Genomic DNA, 26,107 nt, shown 5'->3' with positions numbered 1-26,107 from the left:
CTCCACTTAATTTGTAGAGTTAAATAAACAACTAATTTGAATATCCACATATTAAAGTCAAAAGCTTGACCCCAGAAACTGAGGGGTTGAGAGAGTTCAACGTCTCGGCAGGTCTTAACTTGGGCTGGACAGAGAGGCAGTGTTAAGTTGAAAGGGTCAGGAATCGAAGCCAAAAATAAGATGTTGGCAGGCCTAGAAGTGTGGGAACTTAATTGTTTGTGGAAGGCTAGACTTGGGTTGCATTAGCAGAGATAACCTAACTCCTCTGAGCGAAATTTAGAAATAAAGGATCTAACAAATATGATCTGTAGGCCTGGGAAGAGTGTGGTGTTTCCATTAGTGTTAGAACAAATGAAAATGATGAAAAAGGCAAAACCAATTGCTCGACCAGGATTTTTGCCCAGGGTGAATATACTACTGAAGGTTTCACTTCTGTGTTCTATCTTTGATCACGGTAAATCATAATAATAAACTTTACCTATAGTGGAAAATTTAAGGTATCTGTAAAACATGATGCTATTTAAAACCTTTCATTTGGTTACAATCCAATAGTCAGCGTCAGCCTTCAAACTGAATAAAAATACTCCTGTTTGGGGAACAGAAGGGAGAACAATGACTCTTAAGCATATGAAGCAAGAGACAGAGTTGCAGAGAAAATGGAGAGATAAACTGAGACACACTCACGTAGAGCATTATGGGCTGTGGTGCCCTGAGGGTGAGGTGGAAGGAAGGGAGGATTGAGGTGAAGATGCAAAGGATCTGAGAGGACATTAGATGTGTCATGTCTAACAACAAAGACAACATGTGTAAATATGTAGATAGATGTGACTCTGATAAAGGAAAGACAACTGTGATGCCATGCTCAGCCTTCTGTTCATGAGAAAGAATAACTAAAGAGGCGCTCACAGAAGCGTGACTGTAATTGCGATATACATTGATGTCATGATTTCCAGCAGAACTGGTGTTTTTTAAGACAGAAAATGGATGGGATGGCAATGTTTGGGTGGTAAAAGATGAAGGTCTATATACAGTTCATCTCCTGGCACAGTTCTGTGTATGGTGTGAGGGGAATAGTTTCATTTTGAGATGTTTCTAGTCAGTCTAGCCAGTTGAAGCGAAGTATCCAGGGAGATTAAGGCTGATCACAAATTCAGAGTTCCAAGGATACAAGAGGCAGGGCTTAGTAGGGAGAGGAGTAATGGAAGTGGGTACGGATGAGGTGCTTAGAACTGATGGAAATTGTCTTAGGGATTGGGTATTCTCACAAGAAATACAAGAAGATATGGAAGCCTCTGGAAAACTGTTCCTTGTTGCTCCATCTTCTTGGAATACTTCCTTCAACACTGCATTATTTTCTTATATTTGGGAGTTTTGATTTGCTTCTTAGTTCCTTCCATCTGAATGTAAAATTAGCAAAACTTCCCTCTATTTTGAGGAATGTACTTTAGCAAGTAAACCTACTTGGATTTCTGTAGTCATCTCCAAATAACTCTCTCTTATTCATTCTTTGTGAGTGGCTGTGCTGGAAGAATGTGGTTAAAAGAATAATGTTCTCCGATCTGAAGTAAAGAATACATTTTCCTTCATGTACTGAAAAAATAAGTGCCATCAACCAGAGTTTACAGTTATGGCTTTATGAGCTAACTATTTACTGCCACTACATTCTCTTGCTTATGGGAGGTTACTTGGTAAATTTAAGTGTTGTGGTATTTACTGCAATTTACTGTATTTTAAAAATGTCTTTTTAAAAAATCCCTAGTTATCTTCTAGTACAGTGTAAATGTACAAAGGAAATTCAGTAAGTACTGTTGAATCTGTCCATGTGATATAGGAATTTCCCAACTACCCCTGGTCTCTCTTCTTTCTTTCCTGTCCTTATATATGCACAGACATTCATTTTACTAAGGGTAATAATCCTTAATATCACCAAAGACATGGCAGATTGCTCGTTCTATGTGGACACATCCTATATGCATTTAACCCTGGAAGTATGCTTTGTGTAAAAACATGGCTCCCAGACTTCAAGCTGAATGCTTCTTTGAAACTAGAAACTGACATATGAAATGATGGGCTTGGGAATTCTCTTTAGTTTTTATTTCTGCTGTTGCCACTTTCAACTTGGATAGGAGAAAAGTTGAAAATAGATCTCATCTAAGTCAATGCCCATCTTTCTCATTATTTTACTCCACTGTCAGCTCTTTCTTCCCTTCAGGAGATTATTCTCCCAAATTATTCTTCCGTGCTATAGTTAAAAGACCAGTGTTTCTATAGTAAGGAGTTACACAGGAATTTCATAAATGCCCAAAAAGTCTTAAAAATTTTATCTTTTGCTCTTTTGAATGAATTAACTATTCTAAAAATATGTGTATAACCATTTACTGAGAACTTTATATGTGATAAGCATTGTGTTAAGTGCTTACATAATTTTTTTCTAAGCTGTGATTGACAGAAATGCAACTAAGATTAGTTTTAAAAAACTGGAAATTTATGGGCTCAAAAAATTAAATTGGGCCTGAAGATCCAGGCTTTCTTAAAGGCAAAGGTAAAGGGGAACCTCATCAATGACTGGGATCTGGGATTTAGCAGTTATCAGAAGTCTGTTTCGGTCTCTCACCTCTATTCCTTTATTCATGTCAAATTCTCTTTCCATGGAATGTGTTTTCTCATATGTCAGGAAACATAGTCAATGACAACTTCTGGCTTTTACTGCTTACATCTTCAGCTCCTAGGGCAGAATTCTTTCTTCTTTTTCGTTCAAAAATGCCCAAGAAAAAACTGTGATTAACCTAGTCTGGTTTATATGCACAACTGTAAGACAAATCAGTGGTGTATAGAGTCTGTGTGATGTATTACAAAGTTGAAGATTCTTGTTTAATCATGAATTTGAATGGAGAGTAGGGAGATATTTAACAGAAAAATGTTGGGTTCACTACACATAGCTATCCAAAAAGTAGTTTATATACATTTTTACTTATTTACTACCTTCTCTCTCTGTAAGTTTTATCACTCTTTACAGATTAGAAAACTGAGGATCACAAAACATTAGATGAGATGTCCAGGGACATACTGCTGATAGGTAACTGAGATTTAATTCAAGTGGCTGCCTTTAAAGTTCATGCTCAGAATTGCTGTAATATATATAATATATGTATGTATGTATAAAAATTAATATTTGATGTTTCAATAAAAATCCAGCAATAGACTATTAGTCTTGGTCCCCTAAAAAACTGAGACAAGGATTAAAGTGTTCATACTTCATTTGGAAGGTGCAAAACAGAACAGCAAGTAAAAAGAGAGTGGAGGAAAGGAAAGTTAAGAGGCAATGTAAAAAATTGTGTTACTTCCTAGGCTAATGCTTCCCAATAAGCTGCAATGACAACAGCAGATCACAGAAAGGAGCATTTGCTTGGCATACAGAACTTTTCGGAAAAGACAACCAGGAGCAACTGTCTTTTGGAGTAGTCCATGGAAAAGAGGAAAGAAGGAGGATTCTCTGCCAAACTCCTCCTTTTCTTCTATTTCCCTTTGGTTAAACTTTACTCCATAGAAAATTAAATTCTCCTCACATCCAATTTGCATCATATGGCCACTTAAGTGACTGTCTAGGATTTCATATACCACAACCTTTGTTATGGCATGTCATCCAAGTTTGAAAATCACAAGAAGACATAGAAACAAAACACAGAGTATAGCTGGTTGGCTATACTCTGCTGTCCTAGAACAAGTGATTATGCCATGGATGTGGCTGCATAGTCTAGGAATGATGTATTCAGAAGGAATGAGGCAGTTAAGAAAACTAAAAAGGTGCATAAGATTTATTGAATATAGTCTATTTCTTGTACCACTCAAATCACTCATGCCCTCCCATTAAATACAGATTCCATTTAAAAATATTGAGCCTCCATGTTTTTTAATAAGAATAAAGATGTTCTCACTCCTCTCTCACAGGGGAAGTATACCATTCTTCAAGTTAGAGACCAGTTATAATCTCTGGGAAGATTCTACTAAGAGAGTTAGTGAAACAAGATAGACTCTCTGCTGCTCTATCTGGTCTTGAAACCGTAATTAATATTCATCCTCTTCCTTCTTCTCTACCCATTCTAAATTCTCCTCATCTTCTGCTAATATTTTTGATGATCTGGCTTGCATAACCCAGATCTTCATTCCTAAGTTTTAGAAGTCTTGCTTGTGCTGACCTCCTTGTATTGTGGTTGTTGTTGCTGCTTCTTGGTGGTCCTTAGTAAACATAGAAATACAAAGAGAAGCACCAATGAGTCAGCTCAGTTCTAGACATATTTATCCTTGGCTTCATTGAGTAGGAAAAATTCTACTTCCTTTTGTAATCAGGATCTAATATTCAAACTAGTGGTATATGTCCTTTCTTCATATGTTGTTCTATAACATGGGTTGCTAAAAAGTGACCAGATAGTAGTCACAACTTCAAGCTTGGTAAAACTTTTATTATGTCTTCTGGAGGAAGTCTTATCTTCCTAGGAACCAGGAACCTTTATCAAGAGCTCAGAGTTGCAGCAAAGGGAAGCACAATTTTCCTAAGAGGGTAAATAGTGCACTGGTGTGTGGCATGGTATAACCATGAGAGAGGTCATTCCTAATCATAATTATTGGTTCCCAGTCAATGTATGCTAGCAATAGAAAACACAGTATTGTGAATCCATAATTGGTTCAATGATTATACTGCAATCTGAAGGCCAGTGCCCTGACTCAACATTTTTTCCCACTTTTGGTACCTTGACTGTGTCTTCAACAGATCATTCCATTATTCAAACAGGTCAACTGTTTCTGGGTCATGAGACCACTGTCACATATTTTTGCTGTAATATGAATCCTTTGGATTGAGGGAATGTATGTGGCATCTTATGGATGGATAAGGCCTTTTTAGTAAGGCCTAGGATGGTGATAACTATAAAGACACTGGAAATAAGAAAGGAAAACTTTTATCTGGAGATTTTATAAAGTTCTATAAGGATAAATTGTATCAATAGTCCTCTTTTGTTCTCTCCTTACCACCCCGCTCCTTTGGGATTTAGAGATTATCATCCTGCAGTCAGGTGGTAGTTTGTTCATCCAAGGAATGTAGCCTTATTAAATGTTCAGTACTGATGTCACTGTTGGCAGATTGGGGTGAGGGAAATGGAGTAATGTAGTAAGTAGTAGGCCAGCAGTCTAGACCACCCTTAAGATATGATTTGCTTGTATATTCCAAACTTACACAAGCCCACTCCTCAGTAGATAATTTCCACCACATAATGGTTTGGTGTTGTAACTTCCATAATGGTTTGCTGTTGCAACTATCTTTTCACTCAGAGTATTGATATGCCTCAGGTCACACAGTCTCTTGGTGTCCCATGGCCAGAAGCTGAGGCTCAGTCAGAAAACAATAGCAAAACAGGAGTTCTTTTATGAACAGGAGAATATTTTTTCTGGCCAGAGACTGCATAGCCCTCTCTGGAACTCTAGGACTCTTATTAGCATTTCCCAATATTCTTATCATTGGTACCTCCGGCACCCTTGCAAGTGCTAGATCATATGACACATAAGTCAGGGAACTTTACACTGACAGTTTGACATAGTTTACTTTCTCTGAGCCTTAGTCAGATTTTCCAGCCTTCTTGGTTGTCTAATACATGTTTGGAGCCATAGTCCAAGTTATAATATATAGTGCTTTCAAAGTCTGAAGTGGTTCCAAAGATACTTTGCCTCCCTCTTAGTGGTAGACAGTACAAATGAAACATTTTGTCTATATCAAAGTGGATATGCCAGCATACCCCAGATACTTGGATCCCTAAAAACTTTGCTAAGAATACCATGATCTATTAGCCATTGTCATAGATTCCTAAGGATCTAGCTTTTCTGATTGTCATTTTGACTTTGTGATCCTTTTGGTGATTATGTCTACCCTTCTACTGCGGGTTAACTACTGTCACCCAGGATTCCATGATTCTCATTGATACAAGAAAGAAGAAGTAAAGCTGTCACTGTTTGCAGATGACATGATACTATACATAGTGAATCCTAAAGATGCTACCAGAAAACTACTAGAGCTAATCAATGAATTTGGTAAAGTAGCAGGATACAAAATTAATGCACAGAAATCTCTTGCATTCCTATACACTAATGATGAACTATCTGAAAGTGAAATTAAGAAAACACTCCCATTTACCATTGGAACAAAAAGAATAAAATACCTAGGAATAAACCTACCTAAGGAGACAAAAGACCTGTATGCAGAAAACTATAAGACACTGATGAAAGAAATTAAAGATCATACAAATAGATGGGGAGATATACCACGTTCTTGGATTGGAAGAATCAACATTGTGAAAATGACTATACTACCCGAAGCAATCTACTATCAAACTACCAATGGAATTTTTCAAAGAACTAGAACAAAACATTTCACAATTTGTATGGAAACACAAAAGACCCCGAATAGCCAAAGCAACCTTGAGAAAGAAAAATGGAGCTGGAGGAATCAGGCTACCTGACTTCAGACAATACTACAAAGCTACAGTAATCAAGACAGTATGGTACTGGCACAAAAACAGAAATATAGATCAATGGAACAGGATAGAAAGCCCAGAGATAAACCCACGCACATATGGTCACCTTATTTTTGATAAAGGAGGCAAGAATATACAATGGAGAAATGACAGCCTCTTCAATAAGTGGTGCTGGGAAAACTGGACAGCTACATGTAAAAGAATGAAATTAGAACACTCCCTAACACCATACAGAAAAATAAACTCAAAATGGATTAAAGACCTAAATGTAAGTCCAGACACTAGAAAACTCTTAGAGGTAAACATAGGCAGAACACTCTATGACAGAAATCACAGCAAGATCCTTTTTGACCCACCTCCTAGAGAAATGGAAATAAAAACAAAAATAAACAAATGGGACCTAATGAAACTTAAAAGCTTTTGCACAGCAAAGGAAACCATAAACAAGATGAAAAGACAACCCTCAGAATGGGAGAAAATATTTGCAAATGCAGCAACTGACAAAGGATTAGTCTCCAAAATTTACAAGCAGCTCATGCAGCTCAATATCAAAAAAACAAACAACTCAATCCAAAAACGGGCAGAAGACCTAAATAGACATTTCTCCAAAGAAGATATACAGATTGCCCACTCTCTGGCTTTTAAAGGGTGCTTTGAGTGGGCAACTGACTTTTCTGAGTTTATTATTTTTCTTTTCCTAAATCTCTAGTTTTGTCAGAAGCAGATAGATTATTCCATAATCCTAAATCTCCATGTCAATTTAAATATCACTCTCGCTTGCTAATTTATTTATGAATGCCTTGCCTTCCTCCTTCTATTCATCCCACTTTTCCACAGGCAAAAAATTAAGTGCAGTATTACTACACAACAGGAGTTATCAGAATCCTTCCTACTGACCTCTTTCTTTCAGACAAATGGACAATCTAAATACAAAATTCCATCTCGAGGGTATGCTTTATAGAACTAAACCAATCCCAATTACTGTAACTCACATCTTCTAGAAGACATAGCTGAAGACAAGAGTTAATGTGCTGAAACTTTATATGAAGCTACTGGAAATTTTATGTCCATGATGGCTACTGCTTCATTATGACCCAGGTAAAGGCCCAACAGAACATTTAGCTGGTCTGTTTATTCAGTGTGTAAGACTTTTTAGCAGAGGCTACATGGAGCAGCCATTCTTTGCAGAAGTCCATGTGGTGAGGAAGGAAGAAAATGAAATCCTCCACCCCCATCTCTTGTTTTCTATTAGATAGAGTTCATCGCATGGAAAACTTAACTTCCTATTCTTGCAGGTTGTATCATCTGGCACCTTTTATTGCTACTCACGGTGCTAGATCCCAAGCCATAAGATATGTTGTTTCCTCCACCACCTAGAAGTAGTGGAAGGCTGGAAACTCCCAGCAACATGCTAGTTATACATTTTCAGGATGAGTGACTGAATTAGCTCCCTCTGGTGTTTGCTGGGCAGGTTTGTAGGTGAACAGAACTTTAGGACAGAGGAAAACTACTGGGAAAAATTGAGGATTCGTATAAGCTTTCTATCTGAAATAACCATCCTCTCCCTAAAATCCTATTATTCAACTACAATTATTTTTGGAAAGCATTTAACATTACATATTTCTGTGTCCTTCATTGGACAGTGAGTTCCTGAGGGGAAGAACTCAATTGTTTATTTATCTTTATATTTCTAGGGATTAGCACAATGCCTGGTACAAAATTCATTCTCAATAATAGTTTTTATAAGCAGTACAGGACATATCATAAAGATACCAACATTTAGTATGGTTTCTAAAACAACTCATTTTTAATCTTGCTTACTCAAGAAGAGAATTTTCTTCAAGAACATTAAAATTATATCTTCTTAAATTAAACGGTAGGTTATTAATTCCATGGCTCCCTGATTCACCCTTGATTCATACTGAGACCCAGGGAGGTCTCATAACACTTGCCCTAGCAACCCAGATCCAAGTTCAGATAAAGCCAGAATTCTTAACAGGACATTTGTGTAGTAACAAGAAAAGAGAACGTGATTTGGATAGAGAATAAATTGAAATTAGCTTAATCTCATAATTATGCCCTGCAGTATCTAGAAAGACAGGGAGGAATGGTTCACTGATATAAAAATTACTATTGGATTAATCATGAACATTCATGGAGACCAGAATACAATTTTTAAAAGTTATTTTTTAAAACTTTACCCACTGAATCTCTAATCAGACCATCAAAGTCTGAATCTTTTGAACATCTGATTTTCCCTTCCATTCACTTTCTCCTAGGATATCACTCTCCTCCTCCATTGACTACACCTGTCTGCATGGGGTCAGAAATTCCAGTTAATTGTTGCATGGGATATCTTTGACAGGGCAGGAAGGGAAATAAAAGATTTTTCCAGTGTGGATGTCAAGGAGGGGAACTGGAAGGGGATTCTGCATTCCTCAAATACAAAATTCTGGAGTTCCTTTAACTGCTTCTACCAAGCACACACAAATGCATCAGGGCAGTGAGATTTCCTCAGACATCTGGGACATCACCTATGGAGACAATCCCTTAAGCTTCTGAAGTACCCACCAGGCGGCTCCCCTTCATAAGAGACATAAATTTTAGATTCTGATAAGCCTAATCTAACTTCTTCTCTTTCTTTGTACAGCCCTGAAGTGGTAGCTGCTTCTTGAAATCACTATCTCTGTATTACTTCATTGTTCCTGTTAAACTTTTCAGTTCATCAGTAACTGTATAACAATTTGTCATATTAAAATCTTTTTTTTTTGTTGTTGGCCAAGCTGCACGGCTTGTGGGATCTTAGTTTCCTGACCAGGGATTGAACCTGGGCCACAGCAGTGAAAGCGCCAAGTCCTAACCACTGGACGGCCAGGGAATTCCCATATTAAATTCTGTTTAAATAACCTGTATGGTTTCTTTACCCTTGGGCAAATGACACAAGAACATTTAAAAAGGGTACCTGGAAAATGTGGAAATATGGTAAGGAAAGATTTCCCTGAAGTGATCTTTTAGTGAGATTAAAAGAAGTACCTCCAACCCAAACCAATCATCTGATCTTTAGATCCACTATAACACTGCCTATTGAAATCTCCATTTTAAAGTTCTATTGGTGTCTCAAACTGATCAGATTAGAATAAAATTAATTTTCCTTATGCTTTTTCCATTAAACTCACTCCTGCAGCTTTCTCTATGCCAATAAATAGCATCATCATCAACTTAGTCATTCCAATGAAATATCTGGAGATTATTATCGACTCCTTCTTTGAGCTATGAATCATGAAGTATGTGATTTCTATCCTTAAGTAGCCCCAAAATTTGTTCACTTTTTTCCATCACCAATTACTACTTCCATCACATTCCTTGCCTGGATTGCTAGGGGAGCTTTCTAATTGTAATTCCTGGCTATAGGTGTTATCGCATTAAATCATTCTCCACTTTGCATTTGCCACACATTTAAAAGTAGAAATTTAATCACATCATGCATCCTTGCTTAAATCCTTTAAGTACCAAATCCATGCTTGTCCCTTTGAGTGTCAGGGTCAGAAACACCCATATATGAAGTTTTAAAAAGACAACAAAACTGGAATAGAACTGTCCTTGTGAAAGTTTGTACAGGCTGCCTGGTTTGAATCTTAGCTGTACCACTTACCATATGTGTGACCCTGGGCAACTTACAACTTACTTATTGTGTGTGTGCGTGTGTGTGTGAGAGTTTATTCATCTATAAAATGAGAATAAGATGAATATTTACCTCACACGATTGCTAGAAAATTAAATTAGTTAATATATGTATAGCATTTAGAACACCGCCTGACAAGTGGCAATGGCTTGATGTTACCATTAAACAATGTGTAGCTGTATGTAGCCTTATATAAATGTTTACACATATAAACATATGGAAATATACAATAAATACAACGAATTCTCAATATTCATCTTAGTCAATCTGTCAGGGGAATTTGATACAGTTGGTTATTCTCTGCTTCTTAAAACAGTTTCTTCACTTGGCTTCCAAGCCACCATCTTCACTTGCTTTTCATTCTATTTTTCAGGCTTCTGCTTTTGAGTTATTGTTGCTGGCTTCTCCTCATCTCTTTGACTTCAAAATTTGGAAATGCTCTAGAGCTCAATCCTTGGTTAGCTTCTGTTTTCTATGCCTATTAATCTATGTGATCTAATCTAGTCTTTAATGCTTACAAATATGTTTGACTCAAATTTATACCAATATTTTGAACAAGTCTCTGAATTTCTTATATGCTTGAATAGACTTTTATAGATAACTACTCACTTCTTCACTTGTAGTAGAAAACAAATCTTACTGTGTCCAAAAGTGAGTTCCCCATACTTTACCATTCCAAACCTGCTACCTCTGCAGTCTGGTTTGGCGACAGGTTGTAAAACTCATGAGAACTGAAGATTACTGATGAAATTTTATTATGTGCATTTTTAAATAGGTAAGATATACTTTAATATGTTTCAGAATTTTATTGAGATATTGCCTTAGTCTGTTCAGAGTGCTATAACAAAAATACCATAGATTGGGTGGCTTATAAACAACATATGTTTATTTCTCACAATTCTGGGGGCTGGGGAGTCTAAGATCAAGGCACCAGCAGATTTGGGGTCTGCCGGTTGAGAACCTGATTCCGGGTTCATAACTGACCATCTTCTCGATATACCCTCATAAGACTAAAGAGGAGAGAGAGCGCTCTGGAGTCTCATTTATAAGAGCACTAATCCCATTCATGAGTGCTCTGCCCTTATGACCTAATCACCTCCCAAAGGCCCCACCTCCAAATACCATTAGACTGGGGATTAGGTTTCAGCATAGTAGTTTTTTGGGGGGCATAATCATTCAGTTTGTAGCAAATATTATGTCTAATTTATTCTGCAAAATATTTTATATAGATATAAAAAAACAGTTCCTAATTTGTGTTTGTATTGCTGTATATGCTAACAGTTATAGAAAATACTGAAAAACAAATGCCAAAACACACTTGGCATTATTTTGTAACTGGAATTTTTATTAAAAATAAATTATGCTTAGTCAAGAAGTTTTAGCTACATCATGGACACAGGAGACAGCAAGCAGAAATGTTTTTTAATTTAATTAAAAAAAATTAGGGCTTCCCTGGTGGCGCAGTGGTTGAGAGTCTGCCTGCCGATGCACGGGACATGGGTTCGAGCCCTGGTCTGGGAGGATCCCGCATGCTGCGGAGCGGCTGGGCCCGTGGGCCACAACTGCTAAGCCTGTGCGTCTGGAGCTTGTGCTCCGCAACGGGAGAGGCCACGAGGGTGAGAGGCCCGCGCACCGTGATGAAGAGCGTCCCCCGCTCGCCGCAACTAGAGAGAGCCCTCGCATAGAAACGAAGACCCAACACAGCCAAAAATAAATAAATAAATTAAAAAAAAAATTACCATGTTTTCTAATACTAAATTTAACTCAAATAATTTTTAAATGTTATTATTTTGCTATAAATTAATCTTTCCTTGGGTGTTGCCAAGAGGAGAATACCTGGTAAGCACTGAAATATACAACTGATGTTCAGTTTGCAAAGATACAGTTGAGAATTTAGACCTAAACCCATGGAGGGAAGGAACGTGCATGGACTGGGTTCTAAAGAGACCAGAAAAAGTAAACTTTGCAAATGGTCAAAAATCCCCTTAAAATTTCCTTTTGAAGAAAACATTTGAAGATAGACATAGTGGTCCTCGTTAAAGCTAACACAGTCAATTTTACCTTTACTATTGGTATGGATAGCTGTTTTTCTTTTTTAATAATTTTATTTTATTTTTGGCTGCATTGGGTCTTTGTTACTGCGTGTGGGCTTTCTCTTCGTTACTGCGTGGGGGCTATTCTTTGTTGCAGTGTGCGGGCTTCTCATTGCAGTGGCTTCTCTTGTTGCGAAGCATGGGGCTCTAGGCGTGTGGGCTTCAGTAGTTGTAGCACGCGGGCTCAGTAGGTGTGGCACACGGGATTAGTTGCTTTGTGGCATGTGGGATCTTCCTGGACCAGAGCTCGAACCCGTGTCCCCTGCACTGGCAGGCAGATTCTTAACCACTGCACCACCAGGGAAGCTTGGATAGCTGTTTCTTTGGTTAAGCACCAGATGAAATAGTCCAAGGTTTTGGTTTAACAGTAAGCAATCAACATAATGAGATGCTCACATTATAATAGATATGAATTGAAGTCATGCCTCCTTTATCACACTTACTCTTAGGCATATGTTCCTTCCTGTCTCTCTCTCTCTCTCTCCCTACTCCCCCCACCACTGATTAATTTTTTGCACAGCACACATAACTGAATTTCCTAAGTGAAACATGATTATAAGTATACCGTAATGCAAATTAGACCATCCTAAATGTCACACATGAAAACACTTTACCAAAGAAATTTATACAGAATTATCATTACTCTCTTACAGAATGCATTTCCCTCTGTTAAAATTATTTCCACATTCTAGGTTTTATTTTACTTCCATCATCACTGTATTTACTGCCAAAATCAATACTTTGACTAATATAAGGCATAAGAGTATTAAAAAATTTAGAGCTAAACAACAAGATGCTCTCCTATAATACTCTAACTTAAAAATAAATATCCATAGTTGTTTATATTTCACTGGGCCTAAAGACATGTATTTATTTTCTACTAACTATAAAAAGGAATGTGTTTCCAAAAAAATGTCAAGGCAGTAGATGTAGGATTAGGAAAGGTGGCTTAAAATAATTAGACCAACCATTAGAGAACCCAGTTGTTTCCTCTTCTAACAGGGCCAATTTCCAATTTAACAAAATATTATTTTCAGACTCCTTCAGAAAACTCTTCTCTCAACATTGATGAGAAAACCTATGGTCCCAAATTGTCAGCAATCTTTTGAATCAAGGGGCCTTTTAGATTGAAACTAAATAGGCCTACAATATACCAGTCTGTAGTCCTGTGGAACATTTCCCAAAAGCATGAATCAAAGCACATATACTAAAGATGTTCTCCAATTTGCATGCATGCATCCGCACTGAGATACTGATTAGGCTGATGGGAACTAGATATTATATACATGAATGCATTTCCTTTTAAGTTGAATTTTGAAGGTATAAAACACAAGATAATTATCTAAAAGTTTCATGGTATTAAAATTATTTCCAACTCCTGTTCTTCCCTCTTCTTTTCTATTGACTTTAAGACATAAAATGTCATTGCAATCAGTCTTTACTCATTCATTTTCAGTTTAGGCTAACCTGAGCTTCTAGATGAGTAAGTTTTACAGTAATCTATGGAGATAGAAATCAATATTTATGAAATTATTTTTACATGCAGGAGAGTTAAGGAGTCAGTGTGAGGGAGAAAAAAAAAGATTGAGTTGCTCTGAAATATCATCTTTTGGTGAAGTCATTTAGACTAAGGAGTTTGAAGAAAGGGGTTCCAGTACAGATTCTGCCATTAAATGTACATGTAAAGGAAGCTGCCTAATTCTCTGCATGTGTTTCTTCAAGTAAAGAATGTGGATAAATATTTTCTCCTGAAAGACTTTTTAGGACTGTTATAGAAATGAATGTTTATAAAATTGTGAGCAATTATTGTTTATAACATACTAGGTTCTGAAATGTTAAAAGTAATTGCAGAAGGGAATTCTTATTGAGTCAAGTTGTAAGAATTGTGGCTGTAGTTAAGGGTTACTTAGGCAAAATTGTCTTCCCTAGACAACAGGAGTTGCTAATGTCAGGTGAAGTAAAGAAAGAAGGAAATATTTTGGATGTCCTTTAAACACAGAATGGCAAGTGCAACATTTTATTTGGAAAAAATAGACTGATAACTTGTCATGGGTATCCCATGCTTTGTGAGCTGATAAATATATAATTTTATTTTTTCATGTGAGAGAAATCCAGGGATATTTGAAGCATATTATAAAAAATAACAGGCAACATCTTTTTAAGCCCTTTTGTTAACAACTGCCATTTTTCTCCACTACTAACAAATGGGATCCCCTGTCTTCCTTTCTTAGACTCTCGCTTTTCTAGTTTTTAGGAGCAATCTTGACCTTAAACAAGAATTTTTTAAACAGTTGTATAGGGTTGTGTTTAACAGCATGCGTTTGGGAACAACAATGTGTATATGTTATATTGCCATTTTACTAATGTCTGTTTTAGTTAATTTTGCTGTACTAACATATGGTCCCCAAATCTCAGTGACTTATATTTACAAATTTTAATTTCTTAGCTGAAGGTAGACTATGGCTCAGCTAAAGGCTGTATTTCTGCTGCAGGATCCTGCAAGAAGGAGTGGCCCATATGTAGTCCATGCTCTTTTCATGGCTGCGTGTTAAAGTTCATGCTGCATCTTAAGCTTCCACTGGACATGTTGTACATCTATCTGCTCACAATCCACTACTCAAGACGTCACGTGGGCAAGTCAAAACTCAGTGAGGCAGGCATGGGTTCTTTTCCCCCAGGAGGCAAGGCAAGTCACATGGCAATGGGAAGGGTTAGATAATCTTACAGGGAAGGGAGGGAGAGAAAAATTGTAGACAAAAATATAGGAATTTTCCTGCCATCTATCACATGTTAAACTGACATATTTTTCTGGAACCTCCAGGTGTTATTTTATAACACCCTCTGCCAAACATTTGAAACTTTCTGAATGGAAATTCTGAGTTCAAGTAACTGAATGTATTTTTCACCTTTATCCTGGTAGATATCTTTCTGTCTTTTCCAATCTGCCCCAGAAAACATAATTCCCATGTTGTACATAATATAAGTGCATTGTCATGCATATTACGGATGATGTTTCCTCTCTCTATTCCTATTTCCTCCAGTCATGTCTACATATCTGACTACTCAATGCTATTAAAATACTTATTTTCTGAGGAGGATGATAGGAAACTAATTCTTTATCTGAATATTGATAACTTAAGGTAAATACAGTTATATTTTTGAAATTCATATGTCTAATCTAGATTTCAGATGCATATAACTTTGCTTGAGGCCTTACTCAGGAACGAGGTATATGCATGTGTAGGTAGTGTAGTGGGTTGAATTATAGCCCCCCTCAAAGAGATGTCTATGTCCTAACTTCCAGAACCTATGAATATGACCCTATTGGCAAAAAGGGACCTGAAGATATAATTAAATTAAGGATCTTGAGGTGAGATCATTCTGGTTTATCTGGTGGGCCCTAAATCCAATGACAAATGTCCTTATAAGAGACAGAAAAAGAAGATAAATAACACAGAGGAAGAGGACATGTGAAGACAAAAGCAGAGATTGAAGTCACATAGCCACAAGCTAAGGAATGCCTGTAGCCACTAGAAGCTGGTAGAATTGAAGAATTCCCCACTAGAGCCATCCTAGAGAGTTCAGCCCTACTGACACTCTGATTTCATCTGTCTGCCCCAAGAACTGCAGGAGAATACATTTCTGTTGTTGTAAGTCACCTGGTTTGTGACAATTTATTACAGGAGCCACAGGAAACTATTTAGTTTCTATATTTTAGTAACTATATTTATAGGCACCATATACTGATTTTTAAGGTGGAGACTAATTTCTAAATCCTCTGAATGCAGGGTGTAGTAACACATGCCAGCAAGTTTAAAAAATATAAATGTAGTTAAGTAGACCTGCTGCTTTTTATACTTTGAATAGTACTGTAAGTTTCATCTTTCCTATGGATTAAATTATACCTCATATTTCATATTATAATGCCAGAAATATTATCAATAATTTACAATATGGGCATTAATCCTGTCTTCAGCACCACTGAGGAATGTGTTCTGCTAATTTAGAAATTGGTTTGCCATTGCTAATAAAATTAAACTGATTCAACATCTACTTTTCTACTTTTTCTATTATTCAGCTAAGAAAGAGAATACTTTCTCAATATGCAATGGGTTTCTTAGTCTAGCTGGGAAAATTTACTGGTAAAAAGGTCATAAAATTTCTTTATGGGCCACATGTTACCAATAAAATGAAATCATCTAGCATATGGCTTTTGGAGAAGAAACACACAAGCAAACAAAAATCCTAAATGTCACAGTAACCTAATTTTAGCACAACATCTTTCCAAAATGTACAGATAAAGATAATCAAAATAAAGTTCACATGATAAATGTAATTAAAAAATACATATATCTAATTATAGACAATACAAGATCAAATAGTTTTGCAAGATTTCTTTGCATTAGATTTTAAAATTACAAATATAAATAAAATACATATAAAATCTCTTCACTATACTCACAAGAAATTTCAAAGTATTTATTAATGGTACACTGGGAAACTGTGTTGGGGGATGGGGAAGAATGTAAACTGTAGTGCTATTTTTGGCATGGATAAATGTGTTTTTTTCCAGAATACCATGCTATATTTCTGATTTGATACATATTTGAATCAAGTTAATATTTTGTTTTTCATTTTGCCAATTCAATCTATATGATATTCTTTCTGTGCATATAGTTTTTCTTTCCAATTTTGTATACATGTGTTTATAAAACAGATGTAAGCAGATATGACACAAATGGAAAAGCCCAAGAAGATAATTTTATACCTGTAATTACTCTTACTAGAAAGGAACTCTGAAAATGTGGTAAAGGAAATAACCCTGGAGTGAATATATATATTTCTTTGGAAGAGTTAATTCTTCTCCTAAGAGAACCAAGATAAAAAAGACTATGTTCCTATTCCAAAATAACAGAAAATTTCCAACATGTCAGTATCATTGTAGGCTTGAAGACATTGGCCCACAATAAAGATATACAGTAGCATTACTCCAGAAAAGTAATTTTAACTGAAAGAAATAATGACCAGAGTGTGGATGAACTAGCAGTTTACAGCCTTCAGGTCAGAAGAATTTTGCATATATTATTTTATTAGTGCCTATATTTTGTTTAGAAGAACTATCAATTGGATGAGGTGTTTCTGATTATTTTAAGTATTTTTCTTTCTTCTGCATGGATCATTTATGTATGTTCTCTATTAACTTTTACAATCTATAAGTAACTAAGGGTTTTGATTACTCTGTTTCATGTGACTGATAATCTCTGGAGGAATGGTTATAAATCAGTCAAAACTGTAACCCTAACATAGAAACACTGTAGAAGGATAGTCTTCCTGAAAATGAATAAAATGGGAAGTATTCCACAGAGAAGTATGTTTGTTGGCTTGTTCAGTCAAGATTGACAAGTTGGTTAGTTTTAATTTATCCTATGAAATAGTTTCTTTCCTCTGATTTGCTTGCATTTCTTTTTCATTTCCAACATTCATAGCTTCCTTGGAGAATTAACAAGGAATTAAAAGTTTCTCAGTACCCAACAAGAAAAGGCTGTGTTAATAGGAAAGCAGTTGATCAAAAAGGCAGATGTGAGGCTCGACACAGTAATGGAGTCATTACTAGTGAAGGTATCATCAAAACTAATATAAGTAGCATACTAAGGGAGAAACAAGATTAGCATCATAAGAGAGTCAGGGATAGAAATTCAGGAAGAGCTGATCTGGATTATTTACCAGATTTAACAGTACAATTAAGAATTCAATCCTACTTCTTTGGCATAGTCCACTTTTTCCTATTGTTTAATAGAATATTTAGAATTTTTAAAAGACTTTATTTTTTAGAGAAGTTTTAAGTTTACAACAAAATTAAGAGGAAGGTACAAAGGTTTCCTGTATACCCCCTGATCCCATACATACATAACCTCCCCCATTATTAACATCAGTCACGAGAGTGGCACATTTTTTATGAAGGATGAACCTACATTGGCACATCGTTATCAGCAAAAGTCTGTAGTTTACATTACGATTCACTTTTTGTGTTGTACATTCTATCGGTCTGGACAAATGTAAAATGACATATCAATATAATATCATATGGAGTATTTTCACTGCCTTAAAAATCCTTGGCGCTCTGTCTATTCATCTCTCCTCCATCTCTCCTCTCTTCCTGTCCCTGACAACCACTGAACTTGTCTCCATAGCTCTGCCTTTTCAGAATGTTACTTACTTGGAGTCATGTAGTATGTAACCTTTTCAGATTGGCTTCTTTCATTAGTAATATGCATTTAAAGTTCCCTTATTTCTTTTCATCATTTGATAGCTCATTTCTTTTCACCACTGAATAATATTTTATTTTCTGGATTACAGTAGTTTTCTTATCCTTTAACCTAATGGATATCTTGGTCTCTTCCAAGTTTTGGCAATTATGGATAAAGATGTGTATGGATACATATCTGGGTACAGGTTTATGTGTAGACATAAATTTTCAAATCCTATGGGTATTCACCAAGGAGCACAATTGTTAGGCTGTATGGGAGGAGTATATAAGAAACCACCAAACTGTCTTCCAAAGTGACTGGACCATTTTGCATTCTACCAATGATACCTAAGAGTTCCTATTGCTCCACATCCTTTGCCAGCATTCGGTGTTCTCAGTGTTCTGAATTTTGGCTGTTCTAATAGTTGTATAGTGGTATCTCATTATTGTTTTAATTTGCATTTCACTGATGATTTATGATGCAAATAATCATTTTACATGTTTGTCATCTGTATATCTATCTCTTTTGGTGAGATGTCTGTTAAGCTTTTGGTCCATTTTTTAATCAGGGTGTTTGTTTTCTTACTGTTGCATTTAATAATTCACTGTATATTTTGGATAACAGTCCTTTATGATGTATTTAACAAGTATTTTCTCCCAGTATGTGCCTTATCTTGTCACTCTCTTGACACTGTCTTCCACAGAGCAGAAATTTTAAATTTTAATGTAGTCCAGCTAATCGATTACCTCTTTAATAGATTGTGTCTTTGGTGTGTATCTAGATAGGCATCACCATACCCAGGTTCATCTAGACTTTCTCCTTTACTATTGTCTAGGAGTTTTATAGTTTTGTGTTTTATATTTAGGTCTGTGGTCAATTTTGAGTTAAATTTTTGTGAAGCGTGTAAATTCTATGTCTAGATTCATTTTTTTTTTGAATGCAGATGTCCAGTTGTTTCAGCACCATTTATTGAAGAGAATATCTTTGCTCCATTGTGTTGCCTTTACTCCTTTGTCAAAGATCAGTTGACTACATTTATGAGGTCTATTTCTGGGCTCTCTATTCTGGTTCATTGATCTCTTTGTCTACTTTTTGCCAATACCACACTATCTTGATTACTATATATTTATAGACAGTCTTGAAGTAAGGTAGCTTCAGTCCTCCAACTTTTATCCTCTCCTTCAATATTGTGTTGTGTATTCTGGGTTTTTTTCCTCTCCATATGAACTTTAGAATATGTTTGCCAATATCCATAAAATAGCTTTTTGGCATTTTGATTGGGATTGCACTGAATCTATAGATCAACTGGGAAAGAACTGACATCTTGACAATATTGTCTTCCTATCCACGAGTATAAAATATCTTTCAGTTTATTTAGTTCTTTGACTTTGTTCATCATTGTTTTGTAATTTTTCTTATATAGATCTTCTACATATTTTGTTAGACTCATATCTGAGTATTTCATTTTTGGGGTGCTAATATAAATGATACTGTGATTTAAAGTTCAAATCCCACTTGTTCAATGTTGGTTATAGGAAAGCAAACAAATTTGGCATATTAACATTTTATCTTATAAACTTACTATAATAGCTAATTAGATCCAGGAGCTTATATTTTGATTCTTTCAAATTTTCTGCACAGATGATCATGTCATCTGTTAACAAAAACAGCTTGTCTTCCTTCCCAATCTGTATGCTTTATTTCCTTTTCTAGCAATGTGTGTCCTCTCTTTTTTTCATAGTTAGCTTAACAGTTCTATCAGTTTTGCCTCATATAGTTTGATGCTCTGTTGTTAGGCACATACATGTTAAGGATTGTTATGTCTTCTTGAAATGGACAAGTTTCTAGAAACACAGAGCTGCCAAGACTAAGTCTAGAAGAAACAGATAATTTAAACAGACCAACCACTAGAAGTTAAATAGAACCTATAATAATAATAAAAAAACTCCCTGCAAACAAAAGTCCAGGACTAGACAGCTTCACTGGGGAATTCTACCACACAGAAGAACTTTATACAAAGTACAAAGAACTTTATATCTATCCCTCTCAAACTATTCCAAAAGATTGAAGAAGAGGAATCACTCCCAAAATCCTTCTATTAGGATACCATCTCCCTGATATCAAAACCAGACAAAGACACTATAAAAAAAATTACAGGCCAATATCTTTGATTAATAGAGATGCAAAAATCCTCAACAAAATGGTAGCAAACTAAATCCAACAACACATAAAAAGGATAAAACACCATGATCAAGTTGGATTCACTCCAGGGTCACAAGTATGGTTCCATATACGCAAATCAATCTATGTGATATACCACATTAACAAAAGGAAAAACAAAAACCACATAATCATCTCAATAGACAGAAAAAGCATTTGACAAAATTCAACATCCATTTATGATGAAAAGTTTCACCAAAGTGGGTATAGAGGAAACATATCTCAACATAATGAAGGCCATTTATGATAAACCCACAGCCAACATAATACTCAATGATGAAAAGCTGAGAAGCTTCTCCCTAAATTCAGGAACAAGACAAGGATGCTCACTCTCACCACTGCTATTCAACATAGTACTGGAAGTTCTAGCCACAACAATCAGTCAAGAAAGAAAAGTTATCCAAATTGGAAGGGAAGAGACAAAACTGTCACTATCTGCAGATGACATGATATTCTATATAGAGAACACTAAAGTCTCCACACAAAAAACTATTAGAACTAATAAATGAATTCAGCAAGGTAGCAGGATACAAGATTAATATACAGAAATCTGCATTTCTTTACACTAATAATGAAATACCAAAAAGAGAAGGTTAAAAAAAAAACCCATTTAAAATTGCATCAAAAAATAAAATACATAAGAAAAATTTTGACTAAGGAGATGAAAGACCTACACGCTTAAAACCATAAAACACTGGTAAGGGAAACTGAAAATGATTCAAAGAGATGGAAAGATATCCTGTGCTCTTAGATTGGAAGAATTAAAATTGTTAAAATGGCCATACTACCCAAAGCAATCTACAGATTTAATGCAATCCCTATCAAAATACCTGTGACGTTTTTCACAGAACTAGAGCAAATAATCCTAAAATTTATATGGGACCACAAAAGACCCAGAATTGCTAAAGCAATCCTGAGAAAAAAGAACAAAGCTGGAGGTATAAATCCTCCCAGATTTCAGACTATACTACAAAGCTTCAGTAATCAAAACAGTATGGTACTGGCACAAAACAGGCATATAGATCAACTGAACAGAATACCGGGCCAGGAAATAAACCCATGCACCTACAGTCAACCATGACAAAGGAGGCAAAAATATACAATGAAGAAAAGACAGTCTCTTCAACAAGTGGTGTTGGGAAAGTTGGACAGCTACATGTAAACTGAAGAAATTAGAACATTCTCTCATGCCATATACAAAAATAAACTTGAAATGATTGATTGATTTAAATATCTTTATTGGAGTATAATTGCTTTACATTGCTGTGTTAGTTTCTGCTGTAAAACAAAGTGAATCAGCTATATGTATACATATATCCCCATATCCCCTCCCTCTTGAGCCTCCCTCCCACCCTCCCTATCCCACTCCTCTAGGTTGTCACAAAGCATCGAGCTGATCTCCCTAAACTAGAAATGACTTAATTCCTAAATGTAAGACATGATACCAGAAAACTCTTAGAAGAAAACATAGGCAGAACACACTTTGACATCAATATGCTGTACACCTGAAACTAACCCAATATTGTAAATCAACTATACTTAAAAAAAAAATTATGTCTTCTTGCAGAACTGACCACTTACCATTATGTAATGTCCTTCTTTATCCCTCATAACCTTCCTTGCTTTGAAGTCTACTATGTCTAAAATTAATACAGCTCCTGCTTTCTTTTTTTAGTGCTAGTATGATATATTTTTATACATTTACTTTTAACTTATATATTTCTTTATATTTTAAGTGGGCTTCTTTTTTTATAAACATCTTTATTGGAGTATAATTGCTTTACAATGGTGTGTTAGTTTCTGCTTTATAACAAAGTGAATCAGCTATACATATACATATATTCCCACATCTCCTCCCTCTTACGTCTCCCTCCCACCCTCCCTATTCCACCCCTCTAGGTGGTCACAAAGCACTGAGCTGATCTCCCTGTGCTATGTGGCTGCTTCCCAGTAGCTATCTATTTGACATTTGGCAGTGTATATATGTCAATGCCACTCTCTCACTTCGTCCCAGCTTACCCTTCCCCCTCCCTGTGTCCTCGATAGATAATATATAGTTAGGTGATGTTTTCTGGCCCACTCTGATAATGGTCTGCCTTTTAATTGGTGCTTTAGACCACTGGCATTCAAAGTAATTATTTATATAGTTGGGTTAATATCCACCATATTTGTTGCTGTTTTCTATTTTTTGCCCTTGTACTTTCGGTCCTGTGGGGTTTGTTTTTTTGTTTTTTTTTTGTCTTCCACTCTTTTTCAGCCTTTTGTGGTTTTAATTGAACATTTTATATGATTTCATTTTCTCTCCTTTCTTATATCAGTTATACTTTTTATTCCTTTTTAAGTGAATTCACTAGAGTTTGCAATATACATTAACAACTAACTGAAGTCCACTTTCAAATAACATTATACTACTTCCCAGGTAATGGTACCTTATAATAACCAAATTATCCTAATTCCTTTCCCCCATCCCTTGTCTTATTGATGTAATCCATTTTACTTATATATAAGCATATATAAGCCATAAGCATGCATATATATATATACACACACACATATATATAGCATATATGTATATATATGCAATGTATCTGTATACATTCTTGCTATTTTTATTTTGAACAAACTGTTATCTTTTAGGTTAATTATAAGAAAAATAAAAGTTTTAATTTTACCTTCACTTATTTATTCTTTGATGTTCTAGCTTTCTTTATATAGATCTGAGTTTCTGACCTATATTTTATTTCTTTTATCTAAAGAACTTCTTTTAACACTTTTTGCAGGGCAGGTCTGCTGACAACAAATTCCCTCAATTTTTGTTTGTTGGAGGAAGCTCAGATTTCTCTTTTACTTTTGAAGGATAATTTTGCAGGGTGCAGAATTCTAGGTTGGTGTTTTGTTTTGTTTTTTTCTCTCAACACTAAATATTTCACTCCACTTTCTTCTTGTTTTTATGGTTTCTGAGGATAAGTTGGATATAATTTGTATCTTTGTCTATAGGTAAGTCATTTTTATGCTCTAGCTTCTTTCAGGATTTTTCTTTATTTTTGATTTTTCCCTTTTTTATGCCAAGATATTGTTTCTTTGACATTTAGCCTGTTTGGTGTTCTCTGAGCCTCCGAGATCTGTGGTTTGGTGTCTGACATTAATTTGGGGAAATTCTCATTCATTATTATTTCAAATACACCTTTTGTTCCTTTTTCTCTTGTCCTCTGGTATTCCTACTATGTGCATGCCACATGTTTTGTAGTTGTCCCACATTCTTTGCATATTTTGTTCCTTTTTTTTTTTTTCAGTTTTTTATTCTCTTTGCTTTTTGGTTTTTGAGGATTGTATTGATATTTCCTCTAGCTCAGAGATTCTTTCCCCAGCTATATCCAACTATTAATAAGCTTTCAAAGGCATTATCATTTATTTTATAGTGTTTTTCATCTCTAGTATTTCTTTTTGGTTCTTAGGATTTCCATCTCTTTGCCTCCACTGACCATCTGTTCTTGCATGCTGTTTTATCCATTAGAGTCCTCAGCATATTAATCATAGCTGTTTTAAATTCCCGGTGTGATCATTCTAACATCCCTGTCATGTCTGATTCCGATGCTTGCCCTGTCTCTTCACACTGTATTTTCTGACCTTTGGTATGCCTTGTAATTTTTTCTTGATAGCTGGACATAATGTACTGGGTAAAAGGAATTGCTGTAAAAAGTCCTTTAGTAATGTGATGGTGAGAAGTGAGGGGGTGGGTAGTGTTCTATAGTCCTATGATTTGGTCTCATTCTTTTAGTAAGTCTGTGCCTGTGGGCTGTGAACTTCACAAGTATTTCTGGTTTCCCCCCCCCCTTCCCTTAGGTGGGACAGGATGGTTAGAGTGGGTTAGAATTGGATATTTCCCTTTTCCCATTTGAAAAGCTAGAATTGGCTGGAATTGGGTATTTTCCTTCCTCAAATCAGTGAGGTCTCATCATACTCTAGCTGATGAGGCTCTAACTAGTTTCTTTGGAGGGCAGGCTTTGTTAAGAAGAACACAGAGCTCAGATGTATTTTAAAGTGGTTCCTTTTCTCTTCCCCATGCCAGAAGCCCAAGGGGATTTTTCTCTGGTTTGGCTTCTGAAGTTAATCTCACAGTATTGTGGAGGCTCCCCTATTATTGGGTCCTCTGGCGTTTTTAACTCTCAGAGTTGTCTGTACTTATAGCATTTTCCACTCAATCTTTTTGAGACTTTTGGAAGGAACATCTGAGCAGTGGGGATTCAAACCCATACCTCTACTCTGTAGACATGTAAACATATAGTAGCCCAACTACTCCTCTGTATCAAGAGTATAAGCCTATAACCAAAATCTGCCCCACTTTCCCTTTTATCCTTTAAATTGTGGTAAAATAAATATAACATTTGCCATCTTAATATTTAAGTATCCAGCTCCATGGCATTAGGTACATTCATATTGTTGTGTTGCCCTTATAACCAACCATCAACAAAACTTTTTTCATCTTGCAAAACTGAAATTCTGTACCTAATAAACAATTTCCATTCTCCTCTTCTCCACCCCTTAGCAATCACCATTGTACTTTCTGTCTCTATGGATTTGATCACCTCATGTAAGTTGAGTCATACAGTATTTGTCTTTTGTGACTGACTTATTTCACTGCATAATGTCCTTAAGTTTCTCTATGTTATAGTATATGTAAGAATTTTCTTCCTTTGTAAGGTTGAATAATATTTTATTGTATGTATATACACATTTTATTTATCCATCCATCCACCAATTGAATACTTGGGTTGCTTCCACAGTTTGGCTATTGTGAATATGCTGCTATGAACATGTGTGTACAAATACCTGTTCAGGCTTCTGCTTTTAATTTGGGGGGACATATATCCCAAAACAGAATTCTTGGATCATATGTTAATTCCATTTTTATCTTTTTTGAGAAACTGCTATACTGTTTTCCATACATTTGTGAAAGTATCCCTTGGTGATGAATTACTATACTTCAAACTCTAAAGTAATCATTAAAATAACAAAACAGAGTTATAGCTAATAAACCAGCAAAAGGGAGATAGTAAAAGTATCAAAAGTACAAAAATGACGGGAAAAAAAAGAAACAAAGAAAGATGGGAAAGATAGGAAACAAATACAAAAAATGATAACTAATTGAACCAATAATTACATTAAATATGGGTAGTCTAAATGCAACAAGTAAAAGGTAGAGATATTCAGATTGCATAAAAAAGTATGACTCAACTATAAAGTGCCTATAAGAAACAAACTTCAAATACAGAGAACAAAAATAGTTTAAAGTAAAAGGATGGACAACTATACATAATGCTACTACTATTCAAAAGAATATGG

The 26,107-nt window shown here is 35.6% G+C and overlaps 1 protein-coding gene and 1 long non-coding RNA gene across 3 annotated transcripts in view; both read left to right on the top strand.

The window, feature by feature from the left end:
• The window catches only part of LOC309662015, a 181,728-nt gene extending 158,616 nt beyond the window's left edge, over window positions 1–23,112 (top strand). Inside the window, exon 2 of the long non-coding RNA XR_014264426.1 lies at window positions 22,501–23,112. This is a non-coding gene — a long non-coding RNA (uncharacterized lncRNA). The remainder of the gene's footprint in view (window positions 1–22,500) is intronic.
• LOC309661997 (uncharacterized protein) overlaps window positions 1–26,107 on the top strand; it is a 515,569-nt gene that overhangs the window by 464,256 nt on the left and 25,206 nt on the right. For both annotated transcript variants that reach the window (XM_082464320.1, XM_082464319.1), the window contains exon 4: window positions 25,311–25,355. In XM_082464320.1, the coding sequence (XP_082320446.1) occupies window positions 25,311–25,355 (45 nt within the window). The remainder of the gene's footprint in view (window positions 1–25,310; window positions 25,356–26,107) is intronic.

Source organism: Balaenoptera physalus (genome assembly GCF_965194825.1).
Source record: "Balaenoptera physalus genome assembly, chromosome: 5".
Classification (NCBI taxonomy): Eukaryota; Metazoa; Chordata; class Mammalia; order Artiodactyla; family Balaenopteridae; genus Balaenoptera; species Balaenoptera physalus.
This window is presented reverse-complemented; position numbering and strand designations above follow the sequence as displayed.